At 40.2% G+C, this 20,031-nt stretch overlaps 1 protein-coding gene across 1 annotated transcript in view; it reads right to left on the bottom strand.

Annotated features, from left to right (window-relative positions):
• The window catches only part of RYR1 (ryanodine receptor 1), a 359,853-nt gene that overhangs the window by 140,570 nt on the left and 199,252 nt on the right, over positions 1-20,031 (bottom strand). The window contains exons 38-48 of the mRNA XM_082264106.1: positions 18,932-19,081; positions 16,389-16,662; positions 15,638-15,752; positions 14,997-15,129; positions 14,814-14,908; positions 13,124-13,259; positions 12,803-12,989; positions 12,144-12,255; positions 11,213-11,333; positions 10,870-11,039; positions 5,319-5,539 (exon numbers count right to left, since the gene is read on the bottom strand). Coding sequence (XP_082120232.1) covers positions 5,319-5,539; positions 10,870-11,039; positions 11,213-11,333; positions 12,144-12,255; positions 12,803-12,989; positions 13,124-13,259; positions 14,814-14,908; positions 14,997-15,129; positions 15,638-15,752; positions 16,389-16,662; positions 18,932-19,081 — 1,714 coding nt within the window. The remainder of the gene's footprint in view (positions 1-5,318; positions 5,540-10,869; positions 11,040-11,212; positions 11,334-12,143; positions 12,256-12,802; positions 12,990-13,123; positions 13,260-14,813; positions 14,909-14,996; positions 15,130-15,637; positions 15,753-16,388; positions 16,663-18,931; positions 19,082-20,031) is intronic.

Here is a 20,031-nt window from a genome sequence, read left to right as displayed (position 1 = left end):
GTCTTCCTGGTAGCCATTACCTCGGCTAAAAGGGTCTCTGAATTAAGTTCTCTCGGATGTAAAGAACCATTCTTGACTTTTTTTCCGGATCGGGTAGTACTGATACCCAGGCTGAATTCAAATCCGAAAGTCACCTCAGTGTTTCACCAGAATCAGGAGATTGTCCTGCCTACTTTCCGTTCATCTAATGAGTCCAATCCTCATTCGTTGGATGTAGGAGAATCCTTAAAAGCCTATCTTCAAGCAACTGCACCATTCAGGCAGTCTGACAACCTCTTTGTCCTGTTCTGGGGAAAGAACAGAGGTAAACCTGCTTCATCTAGGACTATCGCTTCATGGATAGTGGCAGCTATCCAACAGGCCTATAGAGCTGAGGGGCTGGCTCCTCCGGAGGCGGTGACGGCGCACTCTACAAGGAGTATCTCTACTTCCTGGGCGGCTTCGCGGCACGTGGCTCCAGATGTGATTTGCAGAGCGGCTTCGTGGTCATCAGTCAATACTTTTATGACCCACTATTGTGTAGAGCCTGCTTCTCTGTCCTCAGTTAATTTTGGTTTGACTGTTTTGTCTGCAAATAGCATGAATTAAAATTTTCTTTGCTAAAGCATTCCCACCCGTGTGGAGTGAGCTAGTTATTTCCCACACGTAGGCTGCCATGGAGACAGACAGGAAAACGGAAAATTCCTATCATACTTACCGTAATTTTCCTTTCCTGATAGTCTCCATGGCAGCCGGAGTACCCACCCTCTCGTCTTGGATTCGGCTAAGATATGGAACACCTGCTGTACCTGAGAGCTGAAATTTATGGGAGGGGGGTCCTATACCCTTGGAGTGGAGGCGGGGTTAACCCACACGTAGGCTGCCATGGAGACTATCAGGAAAGGAAAATTACGGTAAGTATGATAGGAATTTTCCGTTTTTTCCACCTTTTTTTTTCCTACCTTAGCTAGTAAATACCTACATACTTGTTTATGTGATTGGACATAACCCACATAACCCACCACTTCTCTATAACTGGCATGCATGCTTTAATTTTTGGTTCCGGCATAAGGAGACCAGCAGAGGCAGAGAACACAACATCACTGCTCTCTACCAGGTCTACGCAAAACCTGACTGACAGATCTGGAGCTGCGCAGTGATTTTGATAAGCAGATGACTGCTGAACGTAAGATCCTCCAAGCTTTCATATAATTGGGGGGGCGCAATCTGGAATTCTTGCCCTGGGTGCTGGATGACATTTTCCTGGCACTGAGCCTTACCCATCTGTGATTACATTATTTTTATGTAAAATCTCTCCTTGTCAGGCTGTAAGGCTCCATTCACACCTGGGAGTTCTGGATCGCGGCCGGAATCACTAGAATCATGGCAAAATGTGGGAAGTGTTTGCGATGCCATTATTTCCTAATGGCACCCCAAACGCGGGGCAATTTTGCCACGATTGACGAGCGAAAAATTGCAGTAAAATCGCGGGAAAAAATCATGAATGCAAACGGTCCGGGCTCTGTGCCAAGATTTGGTACATGAGCTTCTTTTTGAGAGTTTTTTAAGCAGAGGGAGGCCCATTCAAATGAATGGTGTCGCTACAAAAACGCTCAAGTAAAAAAAAGAAAGCTCAAAAAGAAGAGCGTCTCCAGCTGTCGCTGCTGAATGCCCAGGTGTGAACGGAGCCTAAGGGTGCTTGAACTCCACAATGATAACAGACACTCAAAAATGCATAAACAAAAATATGTCAAATTTACAAGAATGAAAACTAAAGACTCTTGTAATTAAAAATCCCCTTTTACCCCCACAGTCCAGAAAGTTTGTCAGTTATTTGCCCTGAGACAGAAGACAAGTCAGCAACACTTGACTGGTTAAAAAGTCTAGATTTGCTTCTAGGCAAAATATTAATGAGCTTTAACCATGTATCATAATGAATTTCTTATCTTTTTTTTTAAAGGTGTTTTTATTAATTTTTACAATCAACAAAACAACGAATACCTGAACAGGGTACATTCTGACAGCCCACAAACACATATGGTCATGAAAGCAATTGCTTATATTGGTGCATGTGACATTGACATCTCGTACATCAGGAGTAGGGATGATCGAACGGTTCGGGTCGACCATCGGTTCGACCTGAACATTGGGTGTTCAAAATTCGGCCGAATTCCGAACTTTTTGCGGTAAAAGTTCGGAATTCGGTCACCCGAACCGCCCATAATGCAATGGGACAGAAAGTGGGCTTTAAAAGCCCATGATTGGCCCAGAAACGTCAGTAAAAGCCAATGAGGGGGCAGGAGTCTGCTAGGAACGTGATTGGAGTGACTACGGGACCAGAGGCCAATCAGGAGTGAATACGCCCCCCAGTATATAACATAGCCCCTGCTGTGTTAAACAACGTTGCTGCATAGCCAATTGCTTGTAAAGCTCCATATCAGCAGAAGAGCAGTCAGCTTACAGAAAGATTGTCAGTGTAGTTAGAAATACAGCGATTGTGCTGTTTGAGTTAGAAAAAAAAAAAAAAAATTTAAAGGGACAGTGTCAGTTAGAAATTATCTTCTGCTGTATGGAGCTGTTCTTTTAGTGTGAGGAAAGGGATATGCAGTGTAGTTAGGGTACTATATACCACTATAGCTAGATTCAATAATCTCGTTTTTGTAGGGATACTTTTAAGTGTCAGGGTTCCATCTAGTGAGCATGTTGCACTGCTGATATATCTACAGCAGGTATACGTGCTTGCTAGTCAGCTATTGTGCAAAATACATTTCAGCGATACACACATCTGCTGTATTTAGCAACAACTTTGGGTCGCATAGCAGTGTGCGTTTTGCAGGTGAATTTCACCACGCAGAGTTTCCAAATCCTCAGTGACAACTTAACGGCTGTTCTTGTTGCAAGCGTTAAGTCCACTGCAAAAGGCTTTGCTACTCTGAGTCACACACATCTGCTTTATTTAGCGACAACTTTGGGTCGCATAGCAGTGTGCGTCTTGCAGGTGATTTTCACATCGCACAGTTGATAAAGCCTCAGTGACAACTATACATAAATTAAAATTCATCACAAAAAAAACCTTATTTTTCGTAGAATTTCAGTAGCGCAGGGATGGTGTTACCCTCCTTTCATAAAGTGCAAATAAATAAAGTGCATAAATTGCATAAATAATCCAAAACATCCAACTAAGCAAGAACAGAGTCTTTACTCTGTGCCTTTAATGCAGGGTCATTGGTGTCAGTTATAGGAACCACCGTACAATGTCACCACCACCAGCTCTGGCACTACATAAACAAAGACTTTTGAAGGACTCTGTTCTTGCTTAGTTGGATGTTTTGGATTATTTATGCAATTTATGCACTTTATTTATTTGCACTTTATGAAAGGAGGGTAACACCATCCCTGCACTACTGAAGTTCTAAGAAAAATAATGTTTTTTTTTGTGATGAATTTTAATTTATGTATAGTTGTCACTGAGGCTTTATCAACTGTGCGATGTAAAAATCACCTGCAAGACGCACACTGCTATGCGACCCAAAGTTGTCGCTAAATAAAGCAGATGTGTGTGACGCAGAGTAGCAAAGCCTTTTGCAGTGGACTTAAAGCCTCAGTGACAAGTTAACGCCTGTTCTTGTTGTAAGCGTTAAGTCCACTGTAAAAGGCGACACGCACATCTGCTTTATTAGGAGCAAAAGAAAGGCGCGATTAACCACTTGCCGACTGCCTAGCGCCGATCTACGTCGGCAGTCAGCCCCTCACAGGCAAAGTGACGTAGGGCTACGTCACTAGCTTGTGAGGGTCTAGGGAGCGAGCGCGTGCCCCCGGAGGCGCGCTCCCGCTCCCGCGTGGTCACGGACCCCCCCGCGCGTGTGACCAGCGGACCCGATGTCCGCCGGTCACTCGGCGATCGGCGGGGGAGAGGGAGAATGTCAGGCAGCTTGTGTAAACAAGCTGCCTGTCATTCTCCTCGCTGTAAAGACACTGATAAAACGGATCTAGTATGTAGATCCGTTGATCAGTGTCCTTACAGCTCAAGCCACAGCCAATCACAGTAGAAAGCACGCCCCTAGGGATACACACAGCCCCTCCCTTCCAAATAAAGTTAACCCCTTCACAACCAGTGTATTTTTACAGTAACAGTGCATATGTATAGCACTGATTACTGTAGAAATGTCACTGGTAACCCCAAAAGTGTCACAAATGTCAGTCAAGGGTCCGATCTGTCCGCCCCAATGTCGCAGTACCGCAAAAAAAATCGCAGATCGCCGCCATTACGCGTTAAAAAAAAAACAACAAAAATGACAAAAATCTTTCCCTTTGTTAGTAAACGCGATAACTTTTGCGCAAACCAATCAAAATACGCTTTTTGCGATTTTTTTTAACCAAACATAGGTAGCATAAAACAAATTGGCCGAAAATTTTAAAAAATTTTGATTTTTACTTTTTTTTGGGGGGGAATTTCATATAAAAAAATGTGAAAAATATTGTTATTTTTGCAAAATTGACGCTCTTTTTTTGTTTATAGCGCGTGATCAAAAAATCGCACAGGTGATCAAATACCACCAAAAGAAAGCTCTGTTTGTGGGAAAAAAAGGACGTCAAATTCGTTTAGGTACAGTGTCGCACGACCGCGCAATTGTCCGTTAAAGTCACGCAGTGCCGAATCGCAAAATACCCCCTGGTCACGAAGGGGGTAAAATCTTCCGGGGCTTAAGTGGTTAAGCAAAAAAGTCATTTTTGAAGGTTTGGCATGCTATAATTCTGGTTCTGGACATGCTACAGAGCTGAAACTAAACAGGTACACTTTTTAGACCCAACAGACACTAAATCCAAAGAAATCTCATTTTTTTTTTCAATAATTTTTTCAATAATTGGCTCTCTATCAAAAATGACAATTTTAAGAACTTTTTTTTGCCTAATTCATAGTCCCTGGGCCATGACCCAGAACCCTAGGCACTTTTTAGGGGCATTTATTAGGGCTTCAAAATGGTGTTTTTTGATTCCCGAAGTTCGGGTCCCATTGATTTCAATGGGGTTTGGGAATCCGAACCGAGCTTTCGGGAAATTCAAGTGTTCTGGTCGAACCAAACTTTTCAAAAGTTCGATCATCCCTAATCAGGAGTACAATTCTATCAAACAGCTTTTGAGGTCACAACTTAAGGTGTAAATTTCTTACCTTAACTGGCATCTATACCAGTGCTTCCCAACCACAAGGTTGCAGCTTCCCATCTGCTCGGACAGCTACTGCTGCCAGGATTGGAGTGGCCCACTGGAGGACTCTACAAACACCTTGCGCTCTCAGACCAAAAATATACATCTGTATATATGTACTTGCGGTGCCTTACCTGCAGAGTCCCATCAGACATTCCTCAATGACATCTCTCTGGGCTTTGGTGAGAGAACGTCCACGGGACAGGCGGTAAATGGTATGCAACATGGAGTCCACCATAATAGCACGGTGCTCGGTACCAGCAAACAGAGGAGCACACTTGGTGATCAGTGGAAGGACTGCAGAGCAAAGGTATCGGTTCAAAGCCAGGGCCATTTCAGTGGTACTAAACGCAGCCTGATGTTTTAATTTAAAAAGACGAGAAAAATTAGGGTGGACATTATTTTTGAAGCGAAAAGACAGAAAAAAAAACAGAGGAAAAAAAAGTCAATACGATATCTGACCACTGTCTCTGGCAGTCAGTCACACTATGGACTGGATGCCATTATATTGGTATGTTTTACTCTAGTTTTCCTTGAAATTATTTCACAGAGAAATCACAGTTTTCACAGGTCATGAAATGCCAGTAAACCGGATGTTCCATCATTCAGCATGGAGGGTTTTCCTGCATCACACTTGAAAATATTCTTTCCCAGTCTTTGACATTAAAAATAATTAATAGCCAGGACCATTTTTCTGTGGACTATACATTAATGTGTACTCTTTAAAATATCAGCATATGAAATTTCAAAATAAAACAAGTTTAAAAATACAAACTAGATACCAAGAATGCACTGTGTTGGCAATTGCTAGTAGACTTAGGCAAAGTGATTCTTTTTAGTGATTCAAATCATTTGGATCAGTTCAGTGAAATGATTTGAATCACTGAATCGAATCACGACTCATTTCCTCCAAGCTAAGCTAGGATCATGAACTCCAGTCTTATGATACACTCAGTACTTAATGTATCAACTGAGCACTGAGCTCATGTTACAAATCAGAATCTTGATTCTTGTGTGCTCTCTGAGACTCTGAGTCATTCACAGACTCAGTCATGTTGGCTCACACACAGCTCATGATACAAAACAGAATCTTGTATACTCTCTGAGACTGAGTCATTCACAGACTGGCAAGAGTGGCAAGAGTCTTGCCACTGCCTGTCTTACACACAGACAGCTCGTGATACAAAAGAGAATCTTGTGTGCTCTGGTTTATTCAGAGACTTGGAGTCTTGCTGGTGTCAAGATATGAAAATATATGAAGAGGATATCGTTATATATCATTATATAGTCAAAGAGTCCCCTTTAATATACTAAAGAATATATTCTAGTTGGTATTTAATAGCTGTGTTCCAGATGGTATGAAATATTCTGCCAAAGATATGATAAGATTCCCGGAAAGAGATGTTTATGTAAAAAGCCCCTAATCAATCGTTTTTAATTGTCAGACTAACCTTTCACTCGACGCCATTATAGGGTCAAGATGACCGTATGTATAATTAGACTGTATTGTGAAATCTTGTGTAATATTGTGAAACCTTGTGTAATCTGTAACTTGGGTTTGTGCCCGTTTATGTACTATAAAAGCTCTGTAACCAATGTAATCTGGGTCACATATCTGTTGGAGGATATGTAGTCTGCTGTATGGCTGTATGGCGTATACTCTAAGTAAACATATGGAGACGAATGCAAACCTGATTGGCGTAGACGTCCTTTATTTCAAGGATCAACTTAACACTGGCTCACATATCTAAATATGTTTTATCTCATTTTACAAATCATGAGCTCAGGCTGCTGGTTTTTACTCATTCTGAAAGGGGGGGTCTTTGACAATGAATCAGATTCACTTTCATGATTCGATTGATTCAAACTCTGTAGTATGTTGATTTACTGATTCCAATCAGTGACTCAGTAGCCAAGCCTAATTGTTAGCAATTACAAGGTGTGAAAGCTTGTTTTGGTATCAGGTTTGTTAAAGATGAATTCCAAATTCTGCTACAATTGCAATACATATTTTAATGGCTATACTATAAACATGAAAACTATATATTAGCAAAAAAAAAAAAATGTGAACCTCCTGAGATCTGTCTAGGTGCTCATGTTAATTAGCTCCTCTGGAAAATCCAACATGCAGAACAATACATTTCCAGATGAGACTATGAGGAGATGAAGGAAGAGCATTATCCAAGTTCCAGCAATCCTAGGATTCTAGGTATTTTCTTGTTGGTGTTCTAGATCATAAGCCTATTTTATGCATAATGCCAGATAGGCTAAAAGAAAGATTCCTTTGAGTCAGGTCTACTGTATATGACATAAATCATATAGACCTACTCAGAGGAACTTTCCTTTCTTTCTCTATATGGCTGCCTGCAGTTTTTTGTATAAAATGAGAGGGAGCCACATTAGAATGCTGTTTCAAGTTTTTTTTGCATCTCAATGACTGTTTTTAGTCATCTGGACTCTAAAAGCAGTAAATGTTTTCACACAAAGAAGGTTGTTGCGCCTCTAAGAGCCGGTTCACACTGAGGCGACACAACTTCGGGGGGGGGGGGGCGACCTGTAAAGTCGCGTGCACCGCGACTTCGGCGCGACTTGCAGGGACTTCACATAATGGGAGTCTATGCAAGTCGCTCCGAGGTCGCCCCAAAGTAGTACAGGACCCTTTTTCTAAGTCGGAGCGACTTGTGTCGCTCCTATTAGAACGGGTCCTGTACTACTCAATGGACCGCGACTGACCGCGACTTGTCAGTGTGAATGGGCTCTGAGCTACAGGATTTTGTCAACAGCTACTGTAAGTTAACAAAAAAAATTAAAAATTCCTTGAATAATTCTATGAAGGGATTTCTGGGAGCCCCTGACCCCTCTATTGTGGTCATAGCTGGACAACGCACATACCATTCTCATTATTATGTAATCCACGTGATATAAAAATAATATTTTTGAAACTAATGATGGCTAAAGTGCATATAGTATAAGATGAGACTTTCAAGTAGATACATGAGAAGTCATTATATTTAAACAGGGGTCCACTATATGATCAATACATATAGAATATAATTTGGTATTATTCATACATATGCTATAGAAACATGTCCAGGCATGTTCTAGACTGTTTACCACTTGTTTACCTGAAATCAGAGTGCAAGTCATCTATGTTGGTACAATGCCAGCAGCCATTTTAGGCTAAGTTTAATTAAACTCTATTGGGGATGTCCGCCATTGTTATGGAAAGTCTGACCTCATCTTGCCTGATACATCTGGTCATTCTATGTGACATAGGGAGTAAAGTAATGTCTAGAAGCATCTGTTATATGATTGGGTGATATGTGGCAGGATTGGGGGAATTCGCAATGTTATTAGATATATTTAAATCCTTAATGTGTAATTGGAGTTTTGATTTGTAAGATGATTGGTCAGTAAATATTGAGCCAATGGTAATTAGACTTAACTTCTTACCTCTATGTACTAAACATATAAACAGTGCTATTCATACCCCTTGAAATTTTCCACATTTTTTCATGTACCAGAAAAGTAAATGTATTTTATTGGGATTTTATGTGATGGACCAACACAAAGTGGCACATAATTGTGAAGTAGAAGGAAAATGATAAATGGTTTTCAATTTTTTTTACAAATAAATATCTGAAAAGTGTGTTGTGCATTTGTATTCAGCCCCCCTGAATCAATAATTTGTAGAACAACCTTTTGCTGCAGTTACAGCTGCAAGTCTTTTGGGGATGTCTCTACCAGCTTTGCACATAGAGAGAGTGAAATTCTTTGCTCATTTTTCTTTGCAAAATAGCTCAAGCTCTGTCAGATTGGATGGAGGGCGTTTGTAAACAGCAATTTTCAAGTCTTGAAAAGACAAGAACTCACTGCTCAAGGTGGTGTAATTGCCTGATGACTGACACCGGTGCATGCCCCGGCTCGCCTCCGTGAAACTTGATAAAGAAAAAGAAATTGGCAGCACTCCAGGTTGAGTCAAAATTCAGATTTATTGACTGGACATCCAAATATGACAATCGTGACAAGGTAGACGCGTTTCACACACTGACTGTGTGCTTAATCATTACGTATCATTGGTAATAATTAAGCACACAGTCAGTGTGTGAGACGTGTCTACCTTGTCACGATTGTCATATTTGGATGTCCAGTCAATAAATCTGGATTTTGACTCAACCTGGAGTGCTGCCAATTTATTTTTCTTTATCAATTTTCAAGTCTTGCCACAGATTCTCAATTGGATTTAGGTCTGGACTTTGACTGGACCATTCTAACAAATGAATATGCGTTGATCGAAACCATTCCATTGTACATCTGGCTGTATGTTTAGGGTTGTTGTCCTGCTAGAAGGTGAACCTCCGCCCCAGTCTCAAGTCTTTTGCAGACTCTAACAGGTTTACTTCTAAGATTGCCCTGTATTTGGTTCCATCCATCTTCTCATCAACTCTGACCAGCTTCCCTGTCCCTACTGAAGAAAAGCATCCACACAAAATGATGCTGCAGTGCCATGTTTCACACTGAGGATGGTGTGTTCAGGGTCATGTGCAGTGTTCATTTTTCGCCACACAAAACGTTTTTGCTTTTAGGCCAAAAAGTTCAATTTTGGTCTGCTCTGACCAGAGCACCTTTTTCCACATATTTGCTGTGTCCCCCACATGGTTTTTTTGCAAACGGGACTTCTTATGGCTTTCTTTCAACAATTGCTTTTTTCTCGCCACTCTTCCCTAAAGGTCAGATTTGTGGAGCGCACAACTAATAGTTGTCCTGTGGACAGATTCTCCCACCTGAGCTGTGGATCCCTGCATTTCCTCCAGAGTTACCATGGGCCTCTTGGCTGCTTTTCTGAATAATGCTTAGTGTCAGTTTAGGTGGACGGCAATGTCTTGGTAGGTTTGCAGTTGTGCCATACTCTTTCCATTTTCAGACGATGGATTGAACAGTGCTCTGTGAGATGTTCAAAGCTTGGGATATTTTTTTTATAACCTAACTCTGCTTTAAACTTCTCCACAACTTTAGTCTACCCTTGAACTGTCTGGTGTGTTCCTTGACCTTCATGATGCTGTTTGTTCATTAAAGTTCTCTAACAAACCTCTGAGGGCTTCACAGAACAGCTGTATTTATACTGAGATTAAATTACACACAGGTGGACTCTATTTACTAATTAGGTGACTTCTGAAGGCAATTGGTTCCACTATATTTTAGTTAGGGGTATCAAAGTAAAGAGGGCTGAATACAAATACACGCCACACTTTTCAGGTATTTATTTGTAAAACTTTTTCAAAACGATTTATCATTTTCCTTCCACTTCACAATTATGTGCCACTTTGTGTTGGTGTATCACATAAAATACCAATAAAATACATTTATGTTTTTGGTTGTGACTTGACAAAAATGTGGAAAATTTCAAGGGGTATAAATATTTTTTCAAGGCACTGAGATAAATGATTTGTTCGGCGGATATCTGCCACCTGATTCCCTGCACGTTACATTCTATGCACAATAAATCCTTATCTGATCAAAGACCACCTGTACCCTGGTTCTTGTATTTGACTGCTGCGGGAAAACCACTTATCCATATTCACATCATTAAACTCGGCCAGAGAAAGAAGTCAAAGCCAGAACACTCACAGAAACAGATGAAGGGCAACTAGGTTATAACTACGCCAAGAAGTAAAAGTAACACACCGTGTCCAGAGAAGCTGCAGCCCGCATGTCCGGCAAGAACCCAACTTCTAGAACTTGCAGCAGGAAGTCCTGATTGTCAATACCATAAACACGATCCAAGAAGAGCACCATGGGAGCTTTGTGGTCTGGGACAAAACTAGCAGACATTTTTGGCTCAATAATATTGCCATCTGTATAAAAAAAAAAAAAAGGAAAAAGAAAAAAAAAACATGTACATGTTAAGTCTTATTGTAGTCTTTAATGGATTCAAGAACTTTAGTCTCTTGTTCATTCAAGGCTATGGTGCAGGTTTTATTGTGGCTACAAAAAAATGTTCTGTGATTCCAGTGACTGCATCACTTACCCTTTCCAAATGCCGGAATTTGAAGAGAAAGACTAATAACTCCCACCAAATCCTCAATAGGCACCAAAGATCGCAGGATTGCTCTTATCCTCAGAGCTTCTCCTTTGCCAGCTTGGATCAGCTGAAGAAGACAATAGAATAGAGGACAGTTAGATAAAATAATAGGCTAAAAACTCTGATGGCTAAAAATCTAATTGAGAGCATTGTGCAGTAGTAGCCCACCTGACATTGGCAAACGTACAGAGCAGGGTAAACTCATTTTCTTTAATGTAATTTCAAAGAAGTGAGGGAAAAAGTAGATAAATTGCTCTAGCTTAAAGGGTGGTGAATACAGATGTGTTTTTTTTTTCTACTCTGCCTATACAGTATGTTGTTCAAGATTTACTGTGAATGTCCATCTATGTTGCTAGCACTTCTTTCATGGAGTAAAACTAACCCTAGACGCTGAACTTATTGTGCACCAAAAATCAAATGGCAATCATGACTCAGAAGGGAAAGACTTCTACACATAATCAAGCCTTAAACTAGTGGCCCTAAATCCAAATAATGACTATAGATCCACTGGTCTGTGGGCCTGTCCCTGTTCTAAAAAGCCCCCTTGCACTGCTAAGATACTTACTTTTCCACTGATATGGGCCCAGTCCCGGTCCCATTACCCACTGAATACCCTTTCACTTAAGTCAGTTTGCCACAGCTCTAGCATGGACTGGCTGCCTCCTGCTGAGAAGTCAAAGATGTGTCTGTCTCTCACACAGCCATAGTGAACAAACAAGGGAAGACGGTAGCTGGCAGGAAAAAATCACTGAAGTGTATAGAATTGACCTGCTGGATTCAGGGGAATTCATTTTAAATATAGTAAATTAGCATGTAAAGGAAAAGACTAGGAAACGTAAGGAGATGGATAAAAAGGAAAAGGTCTCCTCTTACTTACATGCATCTCTGGAGCACAACGGCCCAGAAGGTCAATGAGAGCCGCATAGAAGGACATGATGGCATTACCAAGGTGTACCCGATTCTCTTCATGTGGTTCCTCACCACCATACCTGGCAAATAAAATGTGATAGATTAACAGATATACAGTAAAAATAATAATCTAAAATTCCAATGCCCAAGTGTAATAATCCATAGCTAACCAGCAGAAAACACTACACTATAGTGCGATTAGAACGAGGTGCATTCTGGTTGGTCATTATGGGTTTCTGTACTGAAGAATTAGCTCTTTACAGTAGGAACTCTTTAGTAAACAGGACTGAAAGAACTAAAACAAGGACAACTAAATGATGGTAACTTTATAAATAAAATGTGAAATAATCAATCGAAACAACTAAGAATGTTATATACAGAAAAAAATACAGAATTAGAAGTTATGACACTCTAAAAGTACTTTACTAAGCACATCATTCTTTTAAAAGGAAGCAGAAAGTATATCATGTATATGTAACTAATATGAATGCCAATAGGCTGTACACTTTTATGTGTATACCTAAAAAATTCAGCATATGATACGTTCACTTTATGACTGTAAACAGAGACTAATATAAATTAAGCTGGAGGGGAATATTCTGCATATTAAAAATTATAGTCACTCACAGCTCCCTGCGGCGGTCCTTTTTAACAGTGGGTCCGTCCCTCGCAGGGTCCTCAGAGATCTTGATTGCATCTTCAATGGCACCCAACAGACCGTTGCCACCCTCACCTCTCAGGGCAGGACCAAAACACTCTGGACGTCGGATCAGAAGACGCACAACCACATTGGCATTCTCCTCTACGCTCTCACCTGTGATCAAACACAAACAGTGACACACATATAATGAGCACTGCAAACACTTTTCATGCTGTCATTTGAAATAAAATTCATTTTAATGAGGCACTACATTTATTGACACTGAAAGATTCCCTTTCCATACTCACCATTCACAAAGACAGCGAATCGAAGGAAGTCCAGATATCTCTCTCCTCCACCAGGGTTCCAACCAATGTCTGGATATCCCTTGGCAAGTAGCATGGGGCAACTCTGCAAGCCACATCCAGCCAGATAGGACACAACCTACACAAAGGAAATATTAGTTCCTTAAGGAAAAGATACAGTCCTGATTAATACAGTCCATGAGTTGGGAAGGCAGGCACTACACTGTTTTCCGTTATAATGGGCTTAGAGTATTTTTGGAAGAGCTTTTCTCCATAAACCCCTGTCCACCTCTACTATCCAAGTGCCATCCCTTCTACATACAACTTTTGTACAAGAGATTAGGATGTAGAAAAGTAATGGGCAACTTACAGTGATGTTCTGAGATAATAAACACCAGCTGAGTCTTTCACACCCACCTGTTCTAATAGCCTGTCTGGATGTTCTGTCATAGTAATAAGCAAACAGGCACACTGTACTCAAGTAACTTTCAGATCCACAATAATGAAGGCACCAAGAAACATGCCATACATTCCTACATTCCAGCATCGGACCAATACCGGTATATCGATATATACGATATTGTGCCAATACTAAGCATCAGTATCATATATCATAGTATCATACTTTCAGTATCAGTATCATACTTTCAAGCTCGGTTCTTTCAGCGGTCAGTGGAATTCCCACACTGACAGCTGAAATGTAAAAAAAAAAAAAAGCAAGCAATTATCGGTTGTTAAGGAGTGGAGCCACTGAATCCTTAACAATCAATGACTCATTCAGCTGTCAGTGGGGTTCCTCTGTTGACAGCTGAAGTGTTGACAAAGTTCCCGCAATTTGAGCTGTCAAAAAAAACAAAAAACAGCTGGGCAATGTTTATTAAAACATTGCTCAGCCCCTGAAACAGAAAGATAAAAAGAAACATTGCTTCTTCTTGTATCTTTCTGTTTATTCATCTACAGATCAAAAGGGATGAACTGAGGAATCAAAGGGATTCGTCTGGGATGAATCTGCAGATGAAGTAAGCTGTCAAGTACATTTTTCTTTTAAATAAATGTTCCTCTGTTTAACCTCTTATAACCCTTAATTTACTCTAATCAGCCTTCATTAACTCCTTATTATCATTTTCCATTTATTTTCCTGCTGATTTTTTTTTGGTTCACTTCTATTTTATAAACCAATAATAATTAAAACTTTGTTCATTAAAATATTTACACCTTTAACATATATTTACACGTTTCACTATGAAAAAAGCGCAAAATAAGAAAAAAATTATTTAATTTGTAAATATTTATTCAATGCCTTGTACCATTGCTGACAGCTGAAGTGTAAACAAAACAGTAGCGGTAGTTATCGGTAATTGGTATCGGCAACGGCAAGTACTAAAAGAAAAGTATTGGTAATAATATCAGTGCATCCCTAGACTAAACCCATCGCTGTACTGAAATGTAACATCAGCTATAGATAGTGATGGTCTCATATCCCTGGTATGTTCAGAGTCTAGGGATAAAAGAAAGGTGTCTAAACTATGATTTTATCAGCTGAAGGTCTGTGACCCAAAAGGAAGAAGGATCTGTTGCGTTTTTCAGTCATCTACTATTTACAGCAGGTTAGTAAATGAAAGTTGGTAAATTGTTTGTTGCTATGAACAAAAAAAGATAACATATTTTCCTATGTGCTGTGAAGCCACATTACCTTCTCCAGGTCCTGCTCTTGTAGTGCTAGAGCCAGCTCATTGTTGTCAATCACTGAAGCAGCAGCCACATCAAGGGGAGTAGAGCCTCTCATTCCTGCAACAGCAAGTACACATTAAAAGCCAATGGTTTTCACTTAATAAATGTTAGTGCTGAAAACATTCAGTTACTGAAATAAACTTACCCAAACCAATACCACTGTTTTCAAGCAAATAGCTAAGATGGTCAAACATGGCTCTTTGATTCTGTCGACTGATTCTACAGAAGTAGCACAGGAATCTACAGCAGTTGGTCACCATTTTGGGAAAGCGGATTTCCTTAAACATAATGATCGAACATGTGATGTTAGTAATTGCTGAAATTTGATCTTGATAAAGAATGAAACAGTTAGGGCTTAATTCATTAATGCAGAGTAAAAACCAGTTGTGAATAGCCACTGATATGCTGTAGCCCAAACACAGAGCAGCTTTATTTAGTACACGAAATACCCTTTGGGCATTTCTTCCCCACATAACTATCAACTGCACTTGTTGTTAAATGAATCATTTCATATTATCCCAGCATGTCATTTTGCAAGTATAGTCCCTGCAGCAGATTCCAGGTCTGCCCAGGCCCTTTCCCGGTTGGACAGGTCTGGTATGACTTACGAGACAGACATTTTTGAACATCTATGTGCAATACCAGAGCCACTTAAACTGGCACTTTCCAGCTGTACTCCAGAATGTTCCTGATTTACTGAACTTTCACCTCTAACTATGCCCTAGTTGCTTCTGTTACCCAAGCACACCAAGTCCCATCTCAATTTTAGTCTGACCCCACAATTACCTTGGATTCACCTCCACCGAGCACATTCACCATGACTTCCATTACAGTCTCATGCATTCCTAGAGCTCGCATCAAGTTAGGGTGCTGATAAAAGACCTTGTTGTTCATGATGTTTCTAGATAAGGGAAAAACATGAAGAGTGTCAACTGGTTTTCTTAAAACACACACCTAGTTATAGACCTATTAATGAACCAGAAAACACTAGGGACAGTAAGCCATCAATTTCAAATGCAAAGACAACTTTTTCCTGACTACTTAACACATTTTTCCATCATCTCCATACTGTACAATTATCCAAAATTATATTTTTAAAATGTAATTGAATATACAAAATATTTGAAATTGGAATTTGTTGTTGGTTTGGGTGCCTACAGGCTCTAGTGATAAACCTTTGGTCCTGAAAAGAGTACCCTAATACTTAGAAATAAAATGTGCAAAAAAAACAGGAAATGACCAAGTTGCTGAATGTTATGCTATAGAAAAGCTCAGGTCAACTATTGTATTACCCAACCTTAGATTAGAAAAAAAAACATTAACAAAGTAAGCAGTAATTGCACATGTTGCATGGTTTTCTTGTCTTTGCAATGGGCCTGTGTCATGGGTCCCTTATGGTAAAAGCCAGAAAAATAAGTAGAATTTTAAAAATTAAAATTTAATCACTATTTTAAACAGTGGTTAGGCTTTATCCCCTTTTATAATCAAGTTATTTTTTTTTACATAAACACAGCATAAAGGTTGCATCAGTACTGACCCAATACTCTGGATCATCAAGTTCTCTTCCTCGGGCCCCATCTGTACAATGAGCAGTGAGCGAATCTGCCCAAGGCTCTCTAGAAGATTCATTGTGTCCTCCACAGATACAGCATTGATAGTGTAGGCTTTGGGCATTGCTCTGATAAGTTCCCCTAGCCCATCATACTGACGGTGCAGCAGACTGAACATCACCCGGACCAGCTCAGGGTTCTGGATGAAAGACTCCTGGGCCCAATGAACCATAGTGTGAGAGATGAGCTCCTGCAAGGTAGCTGTGAGGAGAGGAAGAAATTATACATTACCATGAAGATGTTTATTTAAACAGTGGTGTTAACATATAGAGAAGACAGTATACTTTAGAGGGTAAATGCCTTCCATCCATGAATATCAACACTTCAAGAACACTTTATTTATTAAAAAAAAAAAAAAAGTTAAAACCTACTTAAATCTCATTTTTGTCTAATAGGTTTCCAGAGCACCTGAACTAAAAGTTAAATCAGATCTAGTCACTTATGATTTACAGCATTGCAGGTATGTCATGTAATGACTAATGGTGTCCACACTACAGATAGCCATGATTTTTTTACATGCATTGATTTTGGGGATATACAAGACCAGTGATGGCGAACCTTAGCACCCCAGATGTTTTGGAACTACATTTCCCATGATGCTCACCTACACTGCAGAGTGCATGAGCATCATGACAAATGTGGTTCCAAAACATCTGGGGTGCCAAGGTTCGCCATCACTGTGCTAGACTGAAATATGATGTAGAACATGTTCCACCCAACTAGGCATCTGCAAACAAAAAGCAGATTGGTTTAGTAGCTATGTTTTAAACTACAGATTTTAAGATTTGTCTAGTGCTTTGAAATGTCCAAATTTCCACCTGACCTGGTAATCCAATCAAGAAAGTCCTCATCCCTTTTATAGGATGACAACACTCTAGCCCTGTTTGCCTGGCATCTGCATTGTCACGCTGTCACACAGATTTCTGATAAAGACTACTTTCAACACGCATTATGCAGGAATAGACTTTTGTTGTCAAAATTAGGCAACCGACCCTAGGAAATGCCAAGCACCACTGATGTGAGTGCATGTATACAATCGTGGCTGCAAAAGACACTGAAGGAGATCAGAAATACAAAAAGTATATTTAAAAAAAAAAAACAATTTTATAAATAAAAAAAAAAAAAACTGAGACACTTGGTAATTTGGGTTCTCTGTTCTGTACCTTGACTCCAAGAACAACCTCAGTCCCTCTGACACACTTGGTTGAAAAAAAGTCGTTGCAAACTCTTGTAGGGACATGAGTATGGATATATTTAACTTGTCTGTGAGTTAGTATCAAGAAACGGACACAAAACCATTTAGAGGTAAATTAACTCAATGTATTGGTATGGGTTAGAATAATTGGAGGTTTGAGCATAAATGAGCATACAGAAGATATGTTCCGACACAGTGCACTACACTAGACAGCATGATCACTATGCCAAGTAACTTAGAATAGAGTTCTGTACCTCTAGACTGGAATAAACTTATAAATCAGCAAAATCAGCAATAAACAGTGCATATAAGCCTTAACTGCAATGTAAATATTATTACTATAACTAGTTTGGAGTGCACGCTGAGAAAATGGCTAGGATACAGCGCAATGTCCACTGAGAGGTACCTCTTAGCATAAGCAATAGGTAAACTTCTCTGTGTAGCAGTGGTAAAGGGGCAGTCTTTATTCCTAACTCTTCAACTGGCTAACATTGGGGCTCAGTTGTACCATTGGTGCACATGTGAATAGTCCCAGTCAAGCCTGCAGGCAGCAATAAGGCTACCAGATGGCTGTGTGGTCAGTTCCTAAAGGGCTCAGTCTGTCTAGCAGCAGATCACCAGTCCCAGCCATTTTGCAGCTCACTGTCCTGTCACACACACAGCAATTAGTCCACTCTCTGCTCTGAACCCGGGTGATTCTGCCTGTCACCCCCAAACTCTAGATCCCCCCATCAGGCCGCCGATATGCAGCACTGATGGTTCACACTTGACAGTAATGTGCACTCTCCGGTCTCCATCATGGCAATAGGAAACTGTGTCCTTTACAGCCAAAGAAAATGCAGCTCTTTTCCCTTCTCAGGACTACAGTTCCTGCAGTGCTGCCTTACTCAGTCTATTGAACATTTCCTGCTCAGCAGTTTCCTCTGTTTGCTGAAACAACTGTTTTATTCTGGTTCAGCACAACATGGTAGCAGCTACAAAGATCAATTGCTGTGTTTCTCTCACTTTCTTTCTTAGCCAAGCACCTGGCTTTACTTGTGACACAAAATGATTTAGCAAACTTAATTTCATTCAGTTTAAGTTTATATATACTTTACAGAAGATTCACAAGTGTGTGGATATTCTGTAAAGTCCACAAGTGCAATGAAGAAAATGTGAATACGCACTACATACTTACTTTACGTACATTAACTACAAGAGACAGGCTACTAGACAAAACAAGACAGTTAAGCAAGTTTAAACTCAATAGCCCAGGCAACAACTGTAAAGACTTACTAGGTTTAGGTTCCTCCTCCTCTTCTGGCTCAGGTTCTGGTTCTTCCTTCTTGCCACGCAGATTCTTTATTTTCTCCACTAAACTCAATAGGCGTCTAGCCAGGCTGGTGTCTTCCTGTTCTTCCTCCTCTTCTCCCTCCATATGGACCCCTAAAGGAAGAAGGTTTGAAACAGTCACCCCAAAGCTACTAATACTGCTCTAAGAATTACAGCATTTCAGTTGATGACATTTTTTTTTGCAGTTAAAAAAAATACTGGATACAGCAGAAAATAAATCACACTTCAGAACCTGTCCAATATGCAAATGGCAGCACAGCACCTACATGCTTATCCCTTTCACCCTGAAGATCTACTACATTCTCAATGTGACGTTCCAAGCCGGGGCAGGGGCTTTTGGAGGGAAATAAGGGCTTGCCTTCTACCCACTGATTATGGCCCAGAGAGGAGACTGGGTATTTTATCTGCTTCTCTTGGTCAGAGCACGGAAAAGAGCTTAGTTCAGCCCCTGATCCGATGGCGAGAGCAGATGGTTTTCTAATAATGGATATCAATGTGATGAACACTGAGAGCGAGGCCTGGATTAATTTTCTGAATAAAGAAAATAAGGCTTCCTATCTGGAGTGGATAGAAAGGTGTAGTTTTATTCTTGTACAAGTTAATGGTCAGGAGAAATATGGTGGCCCTCCTGCAGACTGTGTTGGAGAAGCTTCTCCATTTGGGACAGAAATATTTATTAACAGCCTCCCTCAAGAAATATATGAAGATAAATTAATTCCACTTTTTCGGACTACTGGAACAATGTATGAGTTTTTTTCTTTTGTAGTTGTTGACAGATTACACCAGTGAAAGCAAAGCACCTCCCAGACAGCATGTGTACTGTACTTTGGGTATCTGTGGGACTGGTGCCGTACTGTCTGGTTGGGCACTGATCGGAGTCACCTAGGCTTGTCTAGGTGACTAGTTGTTTATTAGCTTACTGTTTATTAAATCACTGTTAGCTGTTGACTGATCCTTAGATAGTGCTAATGACATTACTGTTTACAGTTTCTATTGTTTAGTATAATGTGATCAAGCTCTTACCTGATCTTGTGTGGTATATA

The sequence above is a fragment of the Pelophylax lessonae genome, assembly GCF_965119305.1.
Source record: "Pelophylax lessonae genome assembly, chromosome: 7".
Classification (NCBI taxonomy): Eukaryota; Metazoa; Chordata; class Amphibia; order Anura; family Ranidae; genus Pelophylax; species Pelophylax lessonae.
This window is presented reverse-complemented; position numbering and strand designations above follow the sequence as displayed.